Below are 23,679 nucleotides of genomic sequence, written 5' to 3' on the forward strand. Positions count from 1 at the left end.
TATGCAACATTTATTGAGAGGGCCTGCTACGTTTTAGCTGAAAACCTTGTTAATCCCTAATGGCCCTATGCTAATTATCTCTGCTCCTGATTAACTTAAATACACAGTTTGCAAATGATAATTAGGTGTTTATGAGAAATACAGTGAGCTTTGTTGAATAGAAGTAAAATAATTGAAGAGAGATGTACTTGAAAAAAACTGGGGCCAAAAAGTAAAATAAATAAAAAACATATTTTATTACAATGCATCTGTTGCTGTAATCACCATCCCCTTCCTCTGAAATGACCATGGCAACCTTAAATGGCACTTACTAAGTTGGAAATTTCAAGTTCTAATCGTATTCCTACCTCAGAGACCTTCTCCTCAATGTTTCACTTTATGTGGTGGTGAAAACCACAGCGGGGCGTGCTACGGTGTTTTCCACCTTGGCCATGGTTCAGTTTCCTCCCTTTAATTTACACCCTGACAGGCGTCACACGGCACATTTGAAAAGGATTATTCCCCTGAAATGATTTAATAGACATGCTTGGCTTTGATGTGTGATGCCTGTCAAAGTTTTATGACTCCACTTTCCCTTGCATTTGTTTACTGAGCCTTCAGAGCATGTCTGAACGCTTTGCTACGTTGCGCGAAATTTGCTCTCATTGTATTCCAGTGAACAAAGGTGTTCTTTATCTCCTATTGGTAGATAACGGCTGCATCTATTCTGCTGAAATGTAATTATTGTAGTGTTGATAGTGGTAAGATAGGGCACCAAAATTAGACGGGACAAATGCGGCTGTGGATGATTAAAAGGCAAAGAAAAATGGATATGGCACTTCCATCTGCCATTTCCTTCTGAACTCAAAGTGCTTTTTCATTGAAATTGCTGATGTGGATCTGCAAGTCTTTTTCAGAACTGACCTGCTTTTCTGCTGTTTTGAGAGCCGAACGATGATTGAACTGAATAAGAATAATAATAAGAAATGTTTCTTGACCAGCAAATCAGCCTGGAGTAACTGAAAATATATTTTAAAAAGTAACTATTATTTTATTGTATTAATATTTCACAATAGTACTGTTTTACTGTGTGTCCTAATCAAATAAATGCACCCTTGGTGAGCATAAGAGATTAAAAATCTTCCTGACGCTAAATGTTTGAATGGAAGTGTAAATGTAATTCATATCACACATTATTAGTAACAAATTTTTGTTATTATTTTGCAATGTGACATGAAGGAACAAGATGTATCATGCCAATGCAACTTAATGCGTCATCACCACATTGATTTAGAATTAAATTTTGAGTGATCAATTTTTTTGTTTCCTTTTTGCATGACTGAGTATAGTGGCCAGTGAAGTGACTGAGTTGAAGTGACTCATGACTGAGTTTTCCGGCCTTCTCTGTGGTATAAATGCAATTTAGTTCATTTCTGGCTTCAATGCTGATGTCCTAACAATATGGATGTGTAATGGTGTGACATTAAGGAGATCTTCTGAAAAATGGCACAAATCATTGCATGGAAATGGTACATTTAGTTTTGCTATTTTTAGGGGGTTTTCCCCCTACATTACATTTTAATGTTGGCTTTTAGATATACAATCAGGTATGTTTGTATGTAAAATGTTGTGTAAATGAGTACATTCTCTCTTTGTACTAGGTGGTGTCTTTTTCTTTGAGCAATGCTCTATTATTGCAGAGGAGGTGGTGTGTTATGGCTGGTTTCTGGACACAGAGCTCGCATCAGAGAAGGTGTGGCTGAATCGAGCTCTATTTATAGTGTTTGTGGAGGAGGATGTCAAGCTAGAACCTACAATTCCAACACTGACTCCTTCAGCCCTGACTCACAGTGTGCACAGTTTTTGTTTTCTTGCTCACCAAACATTTGTATTTAGGAGCCTTGTGGACGGGAGTTGCATTTTGAGCATTGTCTGTCTGTGTGAAATCAAAGTGTTCGAAATGTTGTGTTATAAAATGTCTGAAAGTGTGTGGCAGAAGATCTTCGACAAACCAAAAATAAGTAATTTGCACTTTAATGAAACTGTTTGGCAGTTCTATAAATATTGCCATTTCGACATGACAATTATGTGAGCGTGTGTCTTGTGATACATTGTTAAATGCCAGGTAAATACAATTTCACGAAACTCCTTTTCTAGCTCTTGAATGCTTACAAGAGCCTTTAGTTATTTATCTTCAGTGCTGTTAAAGTCAGCTTCTCTCTGGTAGCATGCCTTAAAACCTAGTTTAATTTGCACATCATGCACCACCTGCTGTCAACTAAATTGTAAAAAGACAGCAGTGATGTTAATGACACTTAAATTTAGTAGGAATCTTCCTTGGATTCCCTTACTCAAAAGGCTGTTTTAAGTCTTGGTTTTATATACTGTATACAGTGCTATGCATAAGTTTAGACACCCATGCTAAAGTTGACTAAAAAGAGGAATAAAAAATCATCTTTTGGAAATTGAACTTAATGCCTTAATTAAAAAAATTAGGAAAAATCCAACCTTCAAGGACACCAATTTTCTTTGTGAATGAATAATGTATCGTAAATACATAAATGTTCTTCCTTAAAATACAGGGTGCATAAGTCTGGACACCCTTATGTTAAATTCCCATAGAGGCAGGCAGATTTTTATTTTTAAAGGCCAGTTACTTCATGGATCCAGGATACTATGCATCCTGATAAAGTTCCCTTGGCCTTTGGAATTAAAATAGCCCCACATCATCACATAGCCTTCACCATACCTAGAGATTGGCATGGTTTTATTTCAGTTAGCCTAATAGCTGGTTTGATTTGCATTGAGAGATGATCTTATGGAAAGTACTCCATGCCAATCTCTAGGTATGGTGAAGGCTATGTGATGATGTGGGGCTATTTTAATTCCAAAGGCCAAGGGAACTTTATCAGGATGCATAGTATCCTTGATCCATGAAGTAACTGGCCTTTAAAAATAAAAATCTGCCTGCCTCTATGGGAATTTAACATAGGGGTGTCCAGACTTATGCACCCTGTATTTTAAGGAAGAACATTTATGCATTTACGATACATTATTCATTCACAAAAAAAATTGGTGTCCTTAAAGGTTGGATTTTTCCTAATTTTTTTAATTAAGGCATTAAGTTCAATTTCCAAAAGATGATTTTTTATTCCTCTTTTTAGTCAACTTTAGCATGGGTGATTCTTGATATCACTGATTCTTGAGATTAGGGACAAAACATGTTTTAGAAGTTAGTTTGCATTATTTCAAAATGCATTCTTATAAATGTATGTATTTGTTATTACTCAGCTAATGAACCACGTAAGGTAAAGGGTTTTTTGGATTTATTTATTTTTTAAATGTACATTTATTCACTCCGTCAGACCCATTAAAAAGCATGCTATTTTAATTTGATACATCCAACAGTGTAAAGTCTTCAGTTATGTAATAATGGTGTTTAGTAAAGGAGCTAAATGAAAAAAATTCAGATCTGAGTTACAGAATTGCCCCGAACCTTCTTCAGCATCTCCCTAAATACTCAAGCCAAGGCAGAAACCTCTTTTCAAATGTAAACATGAGTTCACAATGGGATTTTGCATTAATCACTGTCCCAAACTTACTGGGGATAGATGTTGATTTACATGGGGGCACACCCACAGCAGTTAACAAGATATCTCTAAACTCTCCACACCTTATTACCTTTTTGGTTTACTTCTCTGGGAAAGACCTTTTGTACCAGTTGCATTGAGACATTTCAAATGATAGCAAACATGTATAATACTCTATGATAATTGTTCATATTAAACCATATAGATTTTTGGGTGAATTCAGGGAGGGATAGGTGAAGGGAATGATATGTAAATTGGGAGGTGATCAATTCAAGTGTGATCGTGTCTCGAATGGGGATGGTAATATTGCAAGAGAGTTCAAATGTTGATTTCCTTTGTTTTCTCAGAGAATAGCCCTCTCTTCCTCTTCCAGTTCTTCCAGTTTCTCCAGTCTTACATGTGTAACCAATGTTCTTAGAAAATCATGTAGTTCAGTTGATGTTTTAATATTTTAACATAATAAATGCAAAAAAGAATAAAATATTTTACAAAATTGACAAAAACCGAGTTGACAACTGAGGTCCAAGGTCCAAAGGTTGGACAAAGGTCCAACTATATATAATGTTTATTTACTTATTTCACAGACATCCTAGCACCCTTTTCCAGTCCGCAGTTTGAAAACCCCTATATATATATATAAACGTCAATAAAATCTATCAGTAAAACTATCTATCAATAAAACCCAACTACACAAACCGATAAAGTGGATAAGGTCAGACAATTGCAGAGATCAGCATTCCCATTTTATGTGGCATACAGTTATTGTCTGTTGAGCAACACCATGCATTGTGGAAGGGTTAATTTGCCTCACTTCACAAATCCAGTGCACTTCTCATAAAACACTTAATGGTGTTGTTATAGTGTTTACCACACCTGTGTTTATAGCTCAGTTTTTTAATTATTTATTTTGCTGTCCATTGATGCTAAGCTAAATAATGTGTGCTTCAGATCTTCTGGTTTAAGGTTCTGCATTTAGTCCCTTTATGACACAATTTAGGGAAATGAGTGGCCTAGCTGGCTGACTTTTGGCTTTGTACACCGTGGCAACGGGCTGCCATGTTGGAACAGCCGAATTCTGTTTCTCTGTGGTCAACCTCAGCTACTGGAAACCCGGGATCTCGGGGGCAGCTCTGCACTTTTTGTTTAAACAAGCAATCACTCCCCTTCACCACTTCCACCGAGAGAAGGGGGAAAATAAGCCCCAGCTGCGATTCTCAGGAAGAGATTTTGGGAACTGGTAAGGGTTTGAGGTAAGAGGTCATTATAACAGCACCTAGCTCTGGAAATAAGAAAAGTTTTGTGATTCTCACGAGAGTCAGGAACTGGACTGCTGCTTTTAGCTCCCAGCTAGATTTCATAGATGTTTTCCTCCTTGAACCAACCTGAAAGATGCCTTTTGCATGTGCTTACTGATTTCTACTGGCTTTTGTACCATCTTAAATATCTAGGTCAGTCATGAAACTCTAGAGGGCGCAGGCTGAGGTCCTTTTCATGCAATCTACAAGCAATAACATCATCACATGGCACAAACTGACTGGCCTCTGCTGATCCTGCAGCCAATAATATTGCTTCCTCAACCTTTAAAGGGGTCATGAATTGAGAAATCACATTTTCTTGAGCTTTCGACATAAGAGTTCATCATACTATAAGAATATCCTGTAAGTTTCAGAGCTCCTTGTTAGTCCAAAAACAGCTTCTGTTGAAACCAAGGTGTGCAAATGACTCATTTTGGAATGTGCCGATTTATGGCGTCATAGATATTTGAAAGAATGCCTCTGCAGAAGATCAACACCTACTTCTACATCATCCCTTCACTGGTGCGTAAGTGAGATGAGAAGATAAAAGAAATGCAGGATCACTCTACTAAAATAACATTACCTTCTAAAGGTTCCTAATGCTAGGAAAGTGCTTATTTATTTTCAACTATGTGAATGTCTCAGAAGAGCAGTATTAGTTTGTTCGGGACATTTCACTGTGGATTCTTTGATTAAATCAGTCCCATTTCGGCGCAGGCTTTGCAAACAGTAATGGACCCGACAGCAATGGCACAACATGCAAGTAACCATGTTAATTGTTACTGTTATAATCAATGACGCTGTCTACACGTGCTGTTTACATCATGTTTGAACTGTTGAAAGTGCAGATATCATGCGCTCAACAGACAGTCTGTCATTGGCTACAAGGCTCATCGCTGCAACCTTTCAGTTCTAAATATAATGCTATAATCAACACTTTTCACGATTAGTTAATCTCGACAGTTTTCGAGAGTTCCACGTGTAATACTTATTTCATATGCAAGATGCTAGCCAATCAGCAGTGGGCTTTTACAGTGAAGTCTCACAGCAGACACACCCCTTTCAACAGGGTGTTCAAATCAGAGGACTGAAATCAGGGTAGAAAATGGCCTTTTATTTCTAAATTATGAAAATTTGTATGTAAAAATCATACTAACATTATAAGTGCACCTCAGGAAACATTATAAAATAATTTAATTTAGATCAAGTTCCTCTGAAACTTTCCACCTGCCTAGATCTGCTACAGCAGTGGTTCTCAAGGTGCCCGCCAGGGGGGTATGCAGGGGGTGCAAGAGATCCGCAGCAAAGGAAAAGAAGAAAAAAAATCGGCCGTGGCATTGCCATGAATGACGGTTGGCCCTCTGCCTTTATAAAGCCACACTGAACACCAATTCCTCAGAATCTTTCTTCAGACCATTAACTTTGCAACGCCTGAACAAGTCTGACATAAGTTCCTCACCATATAAAAGCCTTTCCTCAGCGGATGGCATCACAAGCTGTTATTGTGAACTCTCCACTCCCCTGCCGTGTTCTGGTTCGAAGACGTACAAGAAGCTGATACAAGGCGGCTGATTATATATTGTTCATACAATGCAGCATCACTTGCCAAGCAGAGTAACAGGTTTTAGTAACATATGGTTGCTGAGGCAAAAACTAAGTTCAGGACAGACTTTTTTCTATAAACCATTTTAAATTGGCAACAGCTTCTCTTCAAAAGAGAGAGGTTGACATGCAGTGTGAACACCGTATGCACTTGTTCTGTATATAAGAACCTTTGTATTTGCCAGTTTGTTTTTAAAGTAATTGTAGATGGTGGTTTTGTTGGCCAGACCTTCCCTCTCAGCAGCATTTGTTTAGGACAACCACAAGTATTATTGAATTACATAAAGCATATCATTTCAAATACAATACCTATTCAAAATTTAGAGTTAGATATGTGGAAATTTCTCTTCTCTTCTTGCAACCACTGTGTATGATTGGCATGCCACCAAGCATGGCCTTCACCAAAATATGTCCACAGTGTATCACCCACATTTTTGAGAGACCTCTGCACTGTTATTTGGTTTTCTACAGAACTGACTGCTCTTATGTGTGTTCTGACGGGCTACTGGCAGACATCTGAGTCTGTGCGCTCATGTCCATCTGTTAAGTCATTTTCCTTGTATTCTAACAGAACCCTACAACCTGCGAGTAATTTGAAACATCTTGTTGTCAAGCTGCAGAACATAAATGAGGCCATTACTTTTCAGATAATATTTTACCTTAAAATCAATGCGTCTGTTATAAAATTTGATGAAATAAGAGGAAAGGTGCCTTAAAGGTGGGGTATGTGATTCTCTTTTTTGTCCATTTTTTCAAAATCACTTGAAATCCTATTCCTAACCCACTTGCAGCCACTGAGTTAGAAGCACTGAAATGAAAATTAAGCAATTTAATCATCTGTGGAACGGGCAGGACTCGAAAAACTCCAGCCAATCATTTCCAAGACCACTTAGAATCATTGGACAGTAAGTTCGTCAATCAAACAGTCGTACCATACCCCCCTCCCCCCATCCCACTCCCTCCACATGAATGGGTGGAGTCAGGGCCAGCGTTGGAGGAAAGAAGGTAGGACCATTTGAGTTGTGTATTTTCAAAATCTGCCGGCCGTTTTGCAAATCCCATACCCTACCTTTAAATGTGACTGTGATTTATGCATTTTTAAATTCCTGGATATTTAAGTTTTTAGTTTTAAATGGCACTTAGTATTTACTAATTTAAAAAGTTTAACCAAAATAAATTAATGTCTGAGTGTGGATAGTGCATTTCTACAATGGCATCAGTTACTAAGGGCACTCTTAAATCATTTTTAAATTCAGATTATACCTGCATAATAGAATTCTAAATTATGGGGAAGGTATTTTTCTTTAAATACGTTAAATTTCAATATATGATCCCATGTTTTATGTCTGAAAGTCTCCTAAATGTCTTATCTTGTTAGCAAAGTTGCACAAGCGCTGTTTTATCCACCTCAGAAGGGACGTTTGGCTGTGGCTTTAAAGACCAGGGCTCAGAGGATCTTTAATTGACAGATTGAAAGAGTGCCTCACATTCACAAGCTGTTAATGGTTTCCATTCCCCACCGCTGACCAGCGCCAAAACTGGAAGCCAATTTTCAGCATTGAAGGACAGCTGAATGTACAGGTCATTGTAACTGCTCTTGAGCAACAACAAAATGATTTTAAAAAAATTGTGTGCAGTTGATTTACATCTTTAGTGAATTATGACTAAAGATATATTAAAGTACACAACACAATAATTTTAGTCAGACACAAGTGAAAGTAAGACATTAATTATTAAGGCAGATATTAATTCACTATTCATTATAATGATACAAACAGGTCACTTGGGAGTTCTTGAGTCTTTCTGAACAATTCAAAGGACAATAAAATAATTGGCTCATTAGAGTCATACATTTGTGAATCTGACTAAACTGTTTGTTTTTGCATGTGGACAAGGCAATGAAACAATGTGTTGTATTTGTTTTATTTTGAAGAATCCTATTCTTTTACTCTTCACATTCATGTGGGTTTATAAGTATTTTTTGTGTTTCTTAATAGATAAATATATAGTAAATATATGTGACATCAAACTAAGAAGTACTAAAGAAGGTTTTTCATTCCTTGCCATAATGCCCACATACAGTATTCTTGTACTGACAGACATTTTTCCAGTGCTTGACCCAGATGCTCTCAATCAGTCTGTCTGACCTAATTTACACTGTTCGTGGCATCAATGCAATTTTTATCATTGTAGAAATCTCAGGCCTTCCATTGACACCTTGTCCTTTACACAATGGTAACCATGCCAACTCACTCCTCACTTGTTACCTGGTTTTAGAGTGCAGCATTGGACGTGTCATTCACAGGGGGATTATGTTAGTATGCCTGAATTAAGCTTCTGGGAAAAGGACATGCTGACAGATGCCACGGCACCCGAAGCAGTGGAGCAGAGTTGAACTGAGTGCAGAAATGTGGCTTCCTGCAGGTTGCCTAACACCATCGGTATCAGTGTTGCTGCCCTGGCACACATCTTTAATTGTGTGTTTGAGTTCAAATAGGGTGGACAGGTTAATTGATCCTGTAGCTAAACCAGTGTCAATCATTAACTCATCTAGCAAAACCATGCATTCTCTTATTAACTGATAATTTGTCAGAATTCCCTTATCTTACAAAGGCCATTTTCACAGCTATAGCAATTTTCTGCATTCTAAATAGACAATACAATAATATGTCATTTCAGTTACTCCTTAATTGGAGATTATGCAAAATCAATCTGCTATTAAGTGATATTTTCCTTGGTTTTGCTTTGTTTCCTCTCACATCACAGCTAAGCATGTGAAATTAAAGCATTAAACAGTTCTAAAAATAAACCAGGCCTCTGCAGAACACTTTTAAAATCACCTGTTAAAAATGAAAAGTCCCCTATGGAGTGGCTGCCGTACCACTGATTTCTTGTTTGATTGTGTGTTCAGAGGCAGTCGGAGCCCGAGGCCCCTGCAGTGATGCCTGCATGGATGCAGAGTGTGGATGTTCTGAGGGAAGCTGTAGCTGGCTTCAGCACAATGGAGGAGGTGATGAAATACCTGGAGCCAGATCGCTGGCAGGTGGACATGGAGGACCTCTACAAGCCTAACTGGCAGGTGGTGGGCAAATCGTTTTTCCATCAAAAGAAATCCAGGGGTAAATATCCTGAATTTGGACGTACTTAGTCAATTGAAACATTGGAACATTTTTTTTTATTTTTTTTATTTTTTTTACCTGCTGTCTATTTTTGTTTGCATAGGAATGGTGGACCTGAACCTGCTTCGTGAGGAGGTTCGGCTTTACAGTTGCACTCCACGGAACTTTTCTGTCTCATTGCGTGAGGAGCTGAAAAGGACGGACGCCATCTTCTGGCCCAGCTGCCTGCTGGTGAAGCGCTGTGGAGGGAACTGCGCATGCTGCTCTCACAACTGCTATGATTGCCAGTGCTCGCCTACCAAAGTGGTCAAAAAATATCATGAGGTATAGCAAAGAACAAAAGGCCTTCCATTACTCTACATTTCACATTTAGGATTTCTTTTACTTATAACTTCTTATATGAATAAAAACGATGTATCTCACGCAACATTTCTGCTATTTATATCTTAATGTCATTGTGATGTTGATGTTTTCAGATTATGATGAGTGCATGTCCAACATTTAAACATTAGCATTATACATACCAAATCAAAGGTTTTTTGTAGGCTTTATATAGGTCTTGGCAACATGTGATCTGCAACTCTAACCCAAATGAGGTATAATACTATAATTAATTAACTTATTGTCTATAGGGCCACTTACATAATTTATTATTTCTAACAATTAATAATAATATAATCTATCTGTTCTCCAAACTGCTTGTCCTATGTAGGGTCATTGGGATGCTGGAGCATATGAATATATATTTATAAAAAATATATATTTATATAAGATACAACAATTTGTATGGTCCTGTCAAGCAGACAAAAACATAAACATGATGAATAGGACATGTGGCTTTGCATGGTTAAACAACATACAGATATTTTCACTTAGGGTGTACTCACTTTTGTTGCCAGCTATTTTGACAATAATGGCTGTATGTTGAGTTATTTTCTGAGGACAGTATACTACTATACAAGCAGCACATTGACTACTCTAAAATATATCCAAGTTTCATTTCTATAGTATTGTCCCCTGAGAAGATGTGAGGGGTGCACTCACTTTTGTGAGATACTATATATTTTTTTTTCTTTATCTATATATATATATATATATATATATATAATATAAACTATATACAAATTATAATATTATATTATATAAAATTACAATATATATGCACATGTATGTATGTGTATCCAAATAGAATTTATATAAATGTATTTGTATCTATTTAGATGGAAATAGAATGTAAATAGATCTATTAAGATATATCTATTAAGATATTATGAAGCTATATAAATGATACAAATGTATTTATATATATATATATAAATATAAATAAATACATAAATAACATTTTTATATAAATGTATTTGTATCTATTTAGATGTATCTATTATTCATGTGTTCATGTTTATTATATATTTATATTTTATTTATATTTAAATGCATAGTATATGAATATAAATGCTTGTGGCACATTTAATTTGAGTTGGTTCTAAAATTGATTCTGACTTTAGAGAAAATGTAATTGTAAATCATGATTTGGACATGGTTAGTGAATGAGACCCATTGGGTGTAAATGGTGTAAGTGGTATAATATGTTTAAGTCCTTGAATCATTTTTTGTGTGTGTCTATATTTGTCTGTTTTTGTGCAGGTTCTGATGCTGAAACACAGGGCAGGGAGTCGGGGACTGCAAAAGACTCTAACGGATGTCCCCCTGGAGCACCATGAGGAGTGTAGCTGTGTGTGTAAAAATGACTCAGACTAAAGCGGTCCCACCGAGAGAGAGCTACACTGGCCCCACACAGACTCACCCAGGAAAATATGTCTTGCTTTGTGCATAAATGAGCACGAGTTTTTACCCTGACGTTGCAAACTAATGAAACCCAGCGCTGGATATCTTATCTTGACTTGACTTATCTAAGCCTGCGGTTCCACTGGTTTTGGGCTTGCAAACCATAAAGAATTGACCCATGAAGAAGAAGAGAGCATGGAGTATTTGGAGGAAAATTGGACACGGTTTTGCTTGTCTGTGTATGTGGAGGTTTGTAAACAATGTGCTTATGTACATTTGTGAGAGGTAAATTGTGATTTGTTGCAGGTTCAGAAAATGAGGTATTCCAGGATAACTAGAGAGCCTGAAGTGAGGTTGCTATTACTTGGGGGAACAAGTGGATTTGGCATGTTCTTTTACATAATTTTTTTCTTTACTTATTTTTTTACAACTTAAAATCTCAAAGGACCTTGACTATGCATCCACTTTCAGCGATCCAAGGACATTTTTTTGAGGTGGCATGAACATTCTCCTCAATAGCATCCCAAAGAAATTGACTAAACTGTGTCATAAGCCAGTATTTCGTCGCCTACTCATCTGTGAAATGAAATTAGACATTTTCATTAATAATTCTTAAAGAATATTCCAGGAAAGATAAGGATGTCCATCTTTTTTTAAACCAGATCTGAGCGGTCATGTCTGCATTTTCTGCTCATTTACTATGAACTATAGACTCTTATGAGAATGACTCCATTCAAGAGAGAACGCTAAAATACAAAAGTGAATCTTGTGTAAATACATTTCAAATTGTGATTTGTCAACTTTTTCTATGTCATTATTGTTTTTGGTACAAAAATTTTGGCATGTAAGAATATTTTTTCCCCTTTCATAATCGCTGTAGTATTTTCAGTATTAGTCACCCTTTTGTAGAGACATTCATTCGTGTTGTTGTTGTTATTGTTGTTTTAATAGAGATAACTGAAAAGAGATAAGATCGTTATTTTGACTGGATACAAAATTTTCTGAAAACTATTAGATGTTCATGTAAATAGACTTTTTAGAAGTTAAAGGGACATAGAACTGCCAGTAACATATTCCACTACCATTAAACGGTTAACTAAATTGTTGTGGTTTTTCCAAATGGCACTTAAAGCATTGGTTTGTTCAAGTAATCTGCAGTTGTCACAAAATTGCAAAGCACTGCCAGGGAACCTATCTGTGAACTATTAACTGAAATCTGTCTTCATCGATTGAGAGCGTAATTAGATGTAAAAGACGCGTCTCTGCATTATGACATTACACATTTAATTTCCTTGTTTTGTTGGGAGGAGAATGATCACAACTGCATGGAGTAGATTATGATTATGTGACTGCTGAAACAATATAACAAACCATGACACTGGTGTAAAATGAAGACAATGTGATTTATTCACAAATCATCATAAATTCAGTTTTGATTTACTGGAAAAAGGAGCTGAGTAAACAAGACATGCAGCATTATTCACATATTTTTAATCCGCCTTAGATGACCTTTTCGGCTGTCATTTTGTCAGACTATTATTCTTTGATGTAATATTTTTGTGGCTTGTTTTCATACTTTGATCACAGATTCCTCACACTTGGCAAACCAATTTAACAAGCCACCAACTGTAAGCTGTAAGGCTTTGAGATCATCTTTTAAAGAAGAAAGGCTCGTTTTTTGTGCATTCTGACAGAGGGGATGAGAATCTGCATTTTGTTGATGTGTCATGTGAAAGTGAGAGAAGTCCCTTGATGTTGTTAAACAGCACACAGAAATGTAAATCATGAGGTTTCTCTTCATGGGACTCATTTACGGCTCTGAGAGATGATTGTAAAGGGTGTTCCTCATCATCTCTTGATGGTTTACATCTTGAAATGTGTGTGTCAGTTCAGATCATCGTCAGATCCCCTGTACATAGGAGTCTTAAAGTGATGTGAAGTGTATTTTTTTTTTTTTCGTTAAAATACTTTCTTCCAACCCATCTTAAATTGGAGAGACCTAGCCATTCACAGGTTTATTTCCCTGAAAAATGTAAACACAGTGGTTCTGTTATGTTATCAAAACTGTTGCTTTGTTAAAAATCATATTTTTGCAATATAGTTTGGTCACGTTAGTTAAATAATACTTTGTTAGAGGTCATTACTAAATAGAGATTGTTATTACTTCATGAGAATAATAACATGAAGGCCTGGTTTCACAGACAGGGCTTAGATTAAGCTAGGATTAGGCCTTCGTTCAATTAGGACATTTAAGTAGCTTTTATAAACGTACCTTAAAAAAAATATTACTGTGCACTTTGAGACAAATCAATGGCACTGACATATTTTAAGATATGTCAGTGCAAGTAGCTTTCAGTTAAAACAGCTCAAACATGCATTTTAGTCTGGGACTAGGTTTAAGCCTCGTCTGTGAAACCGGGAAGACTCTTAATATGAATTAGCACAGGTCTGCATTTTCTACAGAGGCTAGGGAAATTCACTGTCACAGTTAATTGTAAAAAATGATGGTTGCAAATTTATGAGATTGTCTGGGAACAAAGCATTAATGTATTTAACCAGATGTGCGTATATGAGCGTTGCACTGTGGGCTTGGTCTTATTTAGATAATTACAGGGTAGGTGTTCTGTGGTTCTCCAGGAACTGGCTGTGGTTTCTGGGTAATGTAATGACCTGACATCTGAGTGACATTAATCAAGTGATGATGACAGTTTGCCTTTCCACTGCTTGTGTCGTTGTGAATCACGTTTTAGATAAACAAAAATCTTACACTACTGTTCATAATGTTTGGGTTTGCTTTTTAAAGAAGTTCACGAATGCTGCATTTAATTGATCAAAAATCAAATATGAAAGTTATAGTGAAATATTTTTACAATTTAAATAAAATGTATATTTTAAATGTAATTTATTCATGATTAAGCTGAACTTTCAGCATCATTACTTCAGTCTCACATGGTCCTTCAGAAATTATTCTAATATGCCGATTCAATGCTATCTCACGACCAGTGATTAAAAGGTGGCTAATTCGTATGACCTCATTCGTACGAATTCATATGAATTGGGCAACTTGTAAAATATGTACGATTTAGCAAAAATCGTACGAATTAGCCACCTCGTAAAATTCGTATAAAAGTATTCATTTCTTTAAACACAAATATTACTGATCCTAAACTTTTGAATGGAAGTGTATACACAAATTCGTACGATTTGTCTAAACCCACGTGATGGGTAGGTTTAGGGGCGGGATCAGGGGTAGGTAATTAGTTCGAATTCATATGAATTGGGCAACTCGTAAAATATGTACGATTTAGCAAAAATCTTACGAATTAGCCATCTCGTAAAATTCGTATAAAAGTATTCATTTCTTTAAACAAATATCTTACTGATCCTAAACTTTGTAGTGTATACACAAATTATTATTTATTTTTTTTACATCCTGACTAATACAATCTATATATTACTTTTAAAATTGCACAATTCTACTATTATGCCTGATCTTGCCTGTTTTATACATGTGGGAAACTTTGTGCACTCAGTTTTAGATTTATAAAAATACACAAGTAACAGCATGCCCACTGAAAAACATTTATTCCAAAAGCACAAGTCCAACCTGTACTGCACTAAAAGTAACAGTCAGATGTGGTTTGATTCCCTTTAGCACTGAATATGCATAACTCATAAGCAGGGCCTGTAATCTCTTTCTAGAACATTCAGTGCTTTTACGCACAAAACATTACAGTCACATTGTCTCACACATCATGTGTGTGTGTGTGTGTGTGTGTGTGTGTGTGTGTGTGTGCGTGTGTTAACAAGCTTATTCCGAAGGGGCAGGGAAAAGGCCATTTGTCTTGGAAAACCTTAATCTGTCATGTCCGATTAGAACAGATAGAGGGCAAAGTGTAGACTACTGCATTTGCCTCTAGTCTTTGAATAATGCATGTATTTCATAGGCCCGTATACGTATTCAGGGTCCTGGAAGGTTAATACATCTAATGCTGTTTTTATAATCCAAACTAAGTTAATGTAAGTGAGCTTTGACTTTCTGAAGTGTTAATGTAGACAAGATGGCAGAGCGGTCAAGGCCACACTCCACCGTGTGTCTCACATGTGAGTGAAAATCACATTTTCCTCAGGTGGTGGGTTACAGTTTGGTTCAATCTCAAGGAGCTGACAATTTAAAACTTGAAAGTGTGGTTCCAGTCCTGCTACATTATCAGTTAACTAGATTTGCATTTCCTGAAATGCCATAATGGAAACAGCTAAAGATTAAATGAATAAACCAGTTTTTAGATGTAGCCTACCTTAGTGTTTAAAGTTGGCATCAAACAGAAGTTGCGATAATACCTTCTTTAAGCAGCACAACTGTTTTAAACATTGGTTATCCTAATTAAGAAGAAGAAATGCTTCTTGAGCACCATATCATAATATTAGAGTGATTTCTGAAGGATCATGTGACACTGAAGACTTGAATAATGATGTTGAAAATTCAGCTTATCACAGGAATAAGTTGCATTTTAAAATATGTTAAAGATAAAAACAAATGTAAATATTTTGTATCCTGTTTTTTTTGTTTTTTTTATCATTCATCAACTCACACATCAGTTATGGTAAATGGAAGCTCAGGCATGTTTGCTTGATGCGCGAGAACCAATGAGGTTCTTTCTCATGTGTTAAGCAACACGTTTGAGCTTCCGGAAGAACCAATGAGGTTTGTTCTCATGCGTCAATCAGGTTCGATTGAGCTTTGTTTGTGTTTGCTGATCAATGTTGAATTGATGCAGCGTTGTTTTATGTGAATAAAAGCCTAAATTTAATCTGTTCATCATATAAAGCCTCAAAGTGGTAGTTGCGTAACTGACTATGGAGAGTCCAGAAAGCTCTCAGATTTCATTAAAAACATATTTGTTTTCCAAAGATGACAGAAAATTCTTACAGGTTTGGAACGGCATGAGGGTGAATAATTAATGAAATAATTTTTGAGTGAACTAACCCTTTAAATAGTTTCTTATTAGCTTGCATATTACCAGCATATTGGCAATAATGTAATATACTGTATTAATGCCTTATTTTGCATGACCACATTCTACATCCCTTAATCCTACCCAATACCTAAACTTAACCACTACAACAACTACCTTACTAACTATTAATAAGCAGTAAATTAGGAGTTTATTAAGTCATATTAAAAGAGAATATGTGTTCTCCAAACTAAAGTCCTTCGGATGAGACGTTAAAAACCAAGGTCCTGACTCTCTGTGGTCATTAAAAATCCCAGGATGTCCTTTGAAAAAGAGTAGGGGTGTAACCCTGACATCCTGGCCAAATTTGCCCAAAATTTGTGTGGTGGCGATCTGGTGCAATATGGATGCCGTCGCATCATCCAGGTGGATGCTGCACATTGGTGGTGGTTGAGGAGATTCCCCCTTCTATGTAAAGCGCTTTGAGTACCTAGAAAAGCGCTATATAAATGAAACAAATTATTATTATTATTAAAGTGTGATCAGAAAAACTGATTGGACACCAAAGGCTGAAAATATACATGGAAACAAATTTTTTTTTACATGTTTTAAAACTATTTGGGCTGGATAAATTGTGGAAGCTCAATGTTTAAATCTTAAGGTGTTTGAAAAACTCTTAATCAGAATGTTTGAGGAATATCAATGCAGCGTTGCCTTTAAGCTCTGCAATAAAGATCCCACATACATAGTAATTGCTTTGTGTTAACAGTTGTAGATCAATAAAGTGAGCTTGGGATGATTATAGCCTGGGGTTTAAGGATCTCTGTTAATGAGAAGGTCTTAAGTCTGATGAAAAAGAAGTGAAGAAAAAAAAAGAGGTTTGCTTCTGAAACAAGGCAAATGCAAATAATGTTAAACTAAAAACAGGAGAAGCCATATTTTGATAGTTTATAATTGCTTGTGTATCTAGAACTGTTCAGTATTGTATTCAGTGTGTGTGTGTGTGTATATATATATATATATATATACAGTATATACTAAAACACTCACTATGGAACTGTGAACATCTTAGTGGCTTTTTCTAACTTTCCACTGAGACGTATCATTATGCAAAAAAAAAAAAAAAAGGTAACATGTGGTAACATTAAGGCATCTTAATGTCAAAAGCATTAAAGGAACGTCATTGCATGGCTGATAGTTATACTTTCTTCATATGTGACAGAGCAGCTTCTCCATAGAGCTACAGCCTTGTTTTGCAATGTGCTGATGCATGTTCTCATGCGCACATTCTCATAATAAACACTGACCTGTATATAGAGGGCTGAGCTGGACCCGCTGGGAATGAGCCAAGGCTACAACAATGTCCTTCACTCAAAGGGGTCATTATCAAGAAATGCTGACTTGTGCCCTATTAATACCCCCTAGCTTAATACGGCTTAATAAAAAATAAAAAAAACATTAATTCATACAAAATCTTCTATTTTGAGTGAGAGAGGGAGAGAAAATTACCAATCGTTTCGTTATAAGACCCTTACTCCTTGGCTGGTATCGTGTAGAGCCCTCTGAAGCTACATTGAAACTGCAATTTGGACCTTCAGCCCGTTGGTCCTCGTTGAAGTCTGGAATGTTTTCCTCAAAAAACTTAATTTCTTTTCAACTGAAGAAAGAAAGACATGAACATATTGGATGACATGGGGGTGAGTAAATTATCAGGAAATGTTAATTCTGGAGTGAATTAATCCTCCAGTCTTTTTAATCACATTGTTCAAAAACAGTAGCAAGTTTCTCGTAAAGCCTATTTCAATGTTTCTTTATTGTTTACACTTATATTGGCCTGTCAAACCCAAGATTTCATATATATTTTTTGTTACAGTTTTGTGTAGTTTTTGGTTAGCATTCAAAAATATTGAATGGGAATAATGTGATATGATGTGCCTGTAACATTCAAACCTGAAAAATTCTGAAGGTTCCAGAGTTGGCAAAAACATGTATTGAAAGAGAAACATTGTAGGTTATTATTTATTTATTTATTTTTTAATAAAAAGTGTTTTATTACAAGGCATACTTAAACTAAGTGATTGTGCTGGAATTTATGAATTCAAAGTCAAAAGTCATTTTTCAGGGACAAATTATTCACAATTTGCAAAAAATATTTTTACCAAAAATTCTTTTTGATCTTGAATAATACCATAACGCTTCACTTGCCCTTATGTCTGGCAAGGTAATGCATGGAAAAAGCGGGTGTGAATAAGGTGCCTGGTGCCTGATCTCACATTCACACATTATCTTCCCCATATGACCCTGAGGCTCAGAGAGGTCAGCCTCACTCCCTCCAAAAGATTCATGGGTAATCAGTCTAGAGGAAGTCCCTGTTGAGCTGAGCCTACTGGACGCTTACAACCATCTGACACTGACAGATGCTGTTTCACCCTTTCACACAATATGCATAGTGCTGACCAGAGAGTACGTACTCTGCTTACCTTGCTGCAATACATTTTAATAAAAGTAACTTTCAAAAATAATGCCAATGACTTAGAATATTGCATAGTGAGGACACAAACTCTCAAAATGTATTCACTACACTTTAGATCATGAAAAATAATATCACAAAAACACACACATAAAGAAAAAGAGACCCTATGTAGACTGAGATGAATGAGATCTAATCATATTTATTATTCTTTCCAAATAGGAACCTCCACTCAACCACAACTTCCTTGATGGTATTTTCAGTCCAGGCCATCATTTATCCCCTTTGCCTATTCCACTGACATGACTGGTAAGGAATTTATATTCACATGTGGTTCTAACTGCATGTAAAAACAAAAGATAGGTAAAATGGCTTTTAATGGGAAAGGGACAGTAGGTCAAATCTGTCTCCCTAACAAAGTATATAAACATTCACTATAAACACTATATTATTCCCCATCATTATAAGCAGTATATAATACAGCATAATGGAATTATGTATGCATCATTTTCCTGTTTATTACTATAAAGCTGATTTGAAACAATCTGTATTGTATAAAGCGCTATATAAATAAAGTTGACTTGACAATAGCAAACCTCTGCTTTTTTAGATTTGCAACCACATTTTGTGGTTGTTTTTATCATCACAAAATGTAAACTATCATCATAAAAAAAACTGGATATATATATAAAAAATTGGAAAGTTAGGTACATATAAAAGACAAATACAAAAATTAGTTATTCATGTCTTTCTATGTCAACAAATACTATATATTAATAATTATTAATTTATTATTATCATATATATATATATATATATGTATATATATATATAATAATGCTGTCAAATCGATTAATCTTATAAAATCGATTTATTTACATATATACATATATATTCATATACATACACACACACATATATACAAATACAATATATACACATTATATAAACAAAAACTTATGTTAGATGCGATTAATCACAATTAATCGATTTGACAGCACTAGTATATAAAAATATAATTATTGGTAATATCATCATTAATAATTTATATGTATATATATACTGTATGTTTGCTTACTTGTTTTCTTTATTGTTGACATGCATTATGATGATAATAGTTATTTTGAGCTATTCCAGCTGGATGCAAAGAACCCTACACAAGACATTTTATTGAGAGCTTTTATTGACCTTGGACTGTGCCTTGAATCAGGTCTTTGTAACAACGGAGAAAAACATACAGCACAGTGTAGCTAAAGAAATCATGAGAAGGTGGAGCTGAAGGGGCATGTGCCTGGAAAATGTTCACTTCTTCAAGGAAAAAAAAAACCTTCATTATTGAGTTCGACTTTTGGACATCGCTGTCAAATGAGTCAGCTTTGCAATTACTCATGCTTGTATAAGAACAATGTTTTCATCAGACCACCCAAATCCATGGAGGTCATTCTAGAAGCAGCCCAAATGATGAGAACATAGTCCCAACCCTTCAGTTCTCCTTCTCCTGAATTGTGAGGGGGAAACTACCCAGAGAACACCTGAGAGACAGAATGCTAGAAAGCAAGTGACCCTGTGTCTTAACATTGTGTAGTTTGACCCTAGCCGTCTTGAATTCATGTTTTAGCCTGCAAGGTACCCGGCATTACAAACAGACCATCTCTTTGTTAGTCATACAGACCTAATGGCGCTGGAGAATGGTGCAGGCCTCCTCCATTTTCCCCTCATTCCTCTTTGACCTTACTGAAAATAGGGTCACAAACCACATGTAAAGACTTCCATATTACAAGTCAGCAGTCCACAAAATGTGCCATTCACATCTAAACACCAATTTCCAGGCTCTCTAATCCACATCAGTGATGTGGTTGTTCAGAGAAGCGAGAAAAAGGGGGAAGAGAGGAGAAGAAAAAACAACAGCTGGGGTCAGTTTACTCTTTAATGGTTGAAGGTTTACAAATTTAGGAAACCACTGATGCCTAACACAGTGGAAGGATCTCATTTTGAAAAGGAGAAGTTTCCGCCCTTTTCCAAGCCAGCTCCTGGAAAGTTTTAACTAGACGTCCCTCTTCATTAGGAGACTTCCCTGTGAATACACCATGTGCATTCAGCACCCATTGCCCCAGCAAGAGTCTAATGTGAGGAAAATGTCTGTTTGTCTTGGCATGGGGACGACGCAGCGCATGGCATACATAGGGTGTTAGTCTGCTTTTATAGCTCCCGTTGCTCTTTGTAAACTGCCGAAACGGAAGGAAGGCTCTTAGTAAATCCCTTCAATCCCCTGGTGTTAGATAATCTATAATATTTCCTCCTTTCATTTAAAAAAAAAGTATTAGGTGAATATGACAGCCAAACTATTGGAATTAGTTTGGGGAACAAGGAATGTATTATAGCAGGATCAATAATGTGTGTAATAAAGAACGCTCAGGTCAGGCATGGTCAGGCTGTGACAGAATCTGCTGACCTTTTTCACATTTACTGAATATTTGTTATATATAGCTGAGGGTGGCTACTGCATCATTCAGTATATTACAAAAAAAAGTTTTCTGAAAAAAAAAAAAAAAACTCTATTGCAAATTGAATCTAAATTATGTACATTCAAATACAAACTTTGCAAATGTATAAATACTTATTTAAATTATGAATCCAAGTGTGTTTATTAGAAATAATCAAGTAAAAAGTAACATAAAAGTAAAATGCCCTCTCCTCTTTATATAAAACATAACTTTTGAAACACATGTTAGTGTACTTGCTGTTCTATTTATTTATACTTCATTCTATTACACATACTGTACTTCATTCTAATTGGTCAATCGTTATATTCAGTGGTCTCGCAAATTAAACCGGATTGACTTGTATGTCTTGTATCACACTGTGCATCAACTTCAATGGTAATATTACTGTAATATTGTTACAGTGTTCATTGATTATTTTGTACGTTGTAATGAATTATTTTGTCTTAGCAGAAGCTTTAAAATATAAAGAGGAAATATTATAAAATAATTTCTCAAGTTATTGAGTAGCCATGTAATAAACAGCATAATACAGTAAGTACTGTATATCAATATTGTGAATGAAACAGATTACTGAGTGGTTTTATGCATTATCTCTTACTTGTTGAATCTTTGTTTTACCAGCTTATTCCTTACCAAAAGGGAAGCATTATCCTTTTTTTGTGTGATCTCAGTCATGGTTTTATGTCAATGTACACCCATCTCTTGCTCTCCCTCTTTCTCTGTGGGAGTCTGAACAGGGTGGAACTTGCTTGACTTCACTCAGATGGCCTCTGTCCAAGGCAAACGGTCCAGATTCTCCAAGGCAGGGTGCTGCTCTGGGATGCCATTGACCTAAATCACTGGTCCGCTCCATGGTAAGAGGTTACAAAGCCTCACAATGCCTCTTTGAATTAGTTTGAACACTAGCGGAGTCTTTAGCTGATGTATACCTCCAAGCATTTGACAGCCTCGCCTTCTTACACTGTATATCGGGGTTGTGTCCAATTTCACCAAGAACAAAAAGTATCATATAAACACAGTGTCTCAGAATTTCAAAGCATCTGTTAAGAGTATTTCTGAGCTCTTTGAAGATAAATTGCAAGGCTTTGTAGTGAAAACTTTGATGGTTTCTACAGATTGGATATTTGGAATATTTTTTATAAGTTCTTTGTAAAATCAGATGCCTCTTTTCTCTGTGCTGTCTCACATAATACCTCTTAGCACACTTGATTCCATGTCTTTTATTGCAAATCAAACTTCTTAGTCTACTCTCAACAGGCCTTTGAAGTCTGTATTCCATTTGTAAGATCAAACAGCTCAATATAAAAGAATTACCATGAAGTCATGATAAAAAAAGTTATCTATGTGTGTTACCTAACTTCCAGCAACATGGGGTTTGGTACGATGGTCACAGACATTCAAACACGTTTTTTGCTGTAGGTTTGGTCAATGTTCGGCATTTCTGGCACACATTAAAGCTGTCGGTTCAGCAGTGAGTTTGTAATCAATGCTATACTATTGTCTCTTTTGCCCGTCTGGAGCTTCTCTTTCCTAAATTCTTTCACTTTATTATTAAGTCTCATGTCGCCAGTGTGACACAGCTCATAACTATACCGCAAGAAAGCCCATAACAGTCAGGTATAAATTGTCCCTTTATTGGCTTTGAAACTCTTTGTCCAGCAGTATGTGGAGATCTGATAAAGGACTTTTAGAAAAAAAGATTGCAAATTGTTCTCCAAAGTAGGTCGACTCTCCAAACTGGCCTTAAGACACAGAGAGTTATGAGGAAGTTAACAATGTCCCCCAAGTCATGAGAAAAAGGTAATATCTCATGTCAGCTGTAGCCAGTCAGACAGTCTAATGGCAGACATTTATTCTGGGTGGGAAAATAGTCTCATTTCTGCTGGATTTATGTTGACTGCTGGGAGCAAGTCAAACTGTGCTGTTTTAATGCAGAGTCATATTGCATCGAGAACAAATAAGACAAATGGACTTGGGTGCATAGTACACAATTGGTGGTCATTATGCTCCAAATTACACCATTTCATATGACAGAGTCATAATGCAAGTGAAAAATATGGCTGTAGAAGTGGTGCAACACAAGCAGCATCAGAAAGATGACATTGAGGATTGTGTTTTCCTTTTATAATTTTACATTTGGGGACCATGAGGGAAACAAAACATTTCCTCCTTTCAAAACAAGTTTTTGAAACAAACAGGTCGCAAAGACGTCAAATTTCCCCTGACAAGCAAATGGCACAAAATGGATGATTTCTTTTTATCCTAGAATAATCAGGCACCCTAATTGTTCTTTGACTCCCCCCATCCCCACCACCCAACCTAAGACAATTCCCCCTAAGGAGAAGATGGAAAAGCAGGATGTGTCAGGGATTGTGTGAGA

The 23,679-nt window shown here is 36.2% G+C and overlaps 1 protein-coding gene across 1 annotated transcript in view; it reads left to right on the plus strand.

The window, feature by feature from the left end:
- Window positions 1-12,469, plus strand: part of pdgfc (platelet derived growth factor c) — a 55,442-nt gene extending 42,973 nt beyond the window's left edge. The window contains exons 4-6 of the mRNA XM_084133647.1: window positions 9,378-9,585; window positions 9,689-9,909; window positions 11,230-12,469. Coding sequence (XP_083989773.1) covers window positions 9,378-9,585; window positions 9,689-9,909; window positions 11,230-11,343 — 543 coding nt within the window. The 3' untranslated portion in view covers window positions 11,344-12,469. The remainder of the gene's footprint in view (window positions 1-9,377; window positions 9,586-9,688; window positions 9,910-11,229) is intronic.
- The last annotated feature ends 11,210 nt before the right edge of the window (window positions 12,470-23,679 follow it).

This window comes from Abramis brama, assembly GCF_963993115.1.
Source record: "Abramis brama genome assembly, chromosome: 13".
NCBI lineage: Eukaryota > Metazoa > Chordata > Actinopteri > Cypriniformes > Leuciscidae > Abramis > Abramis brama.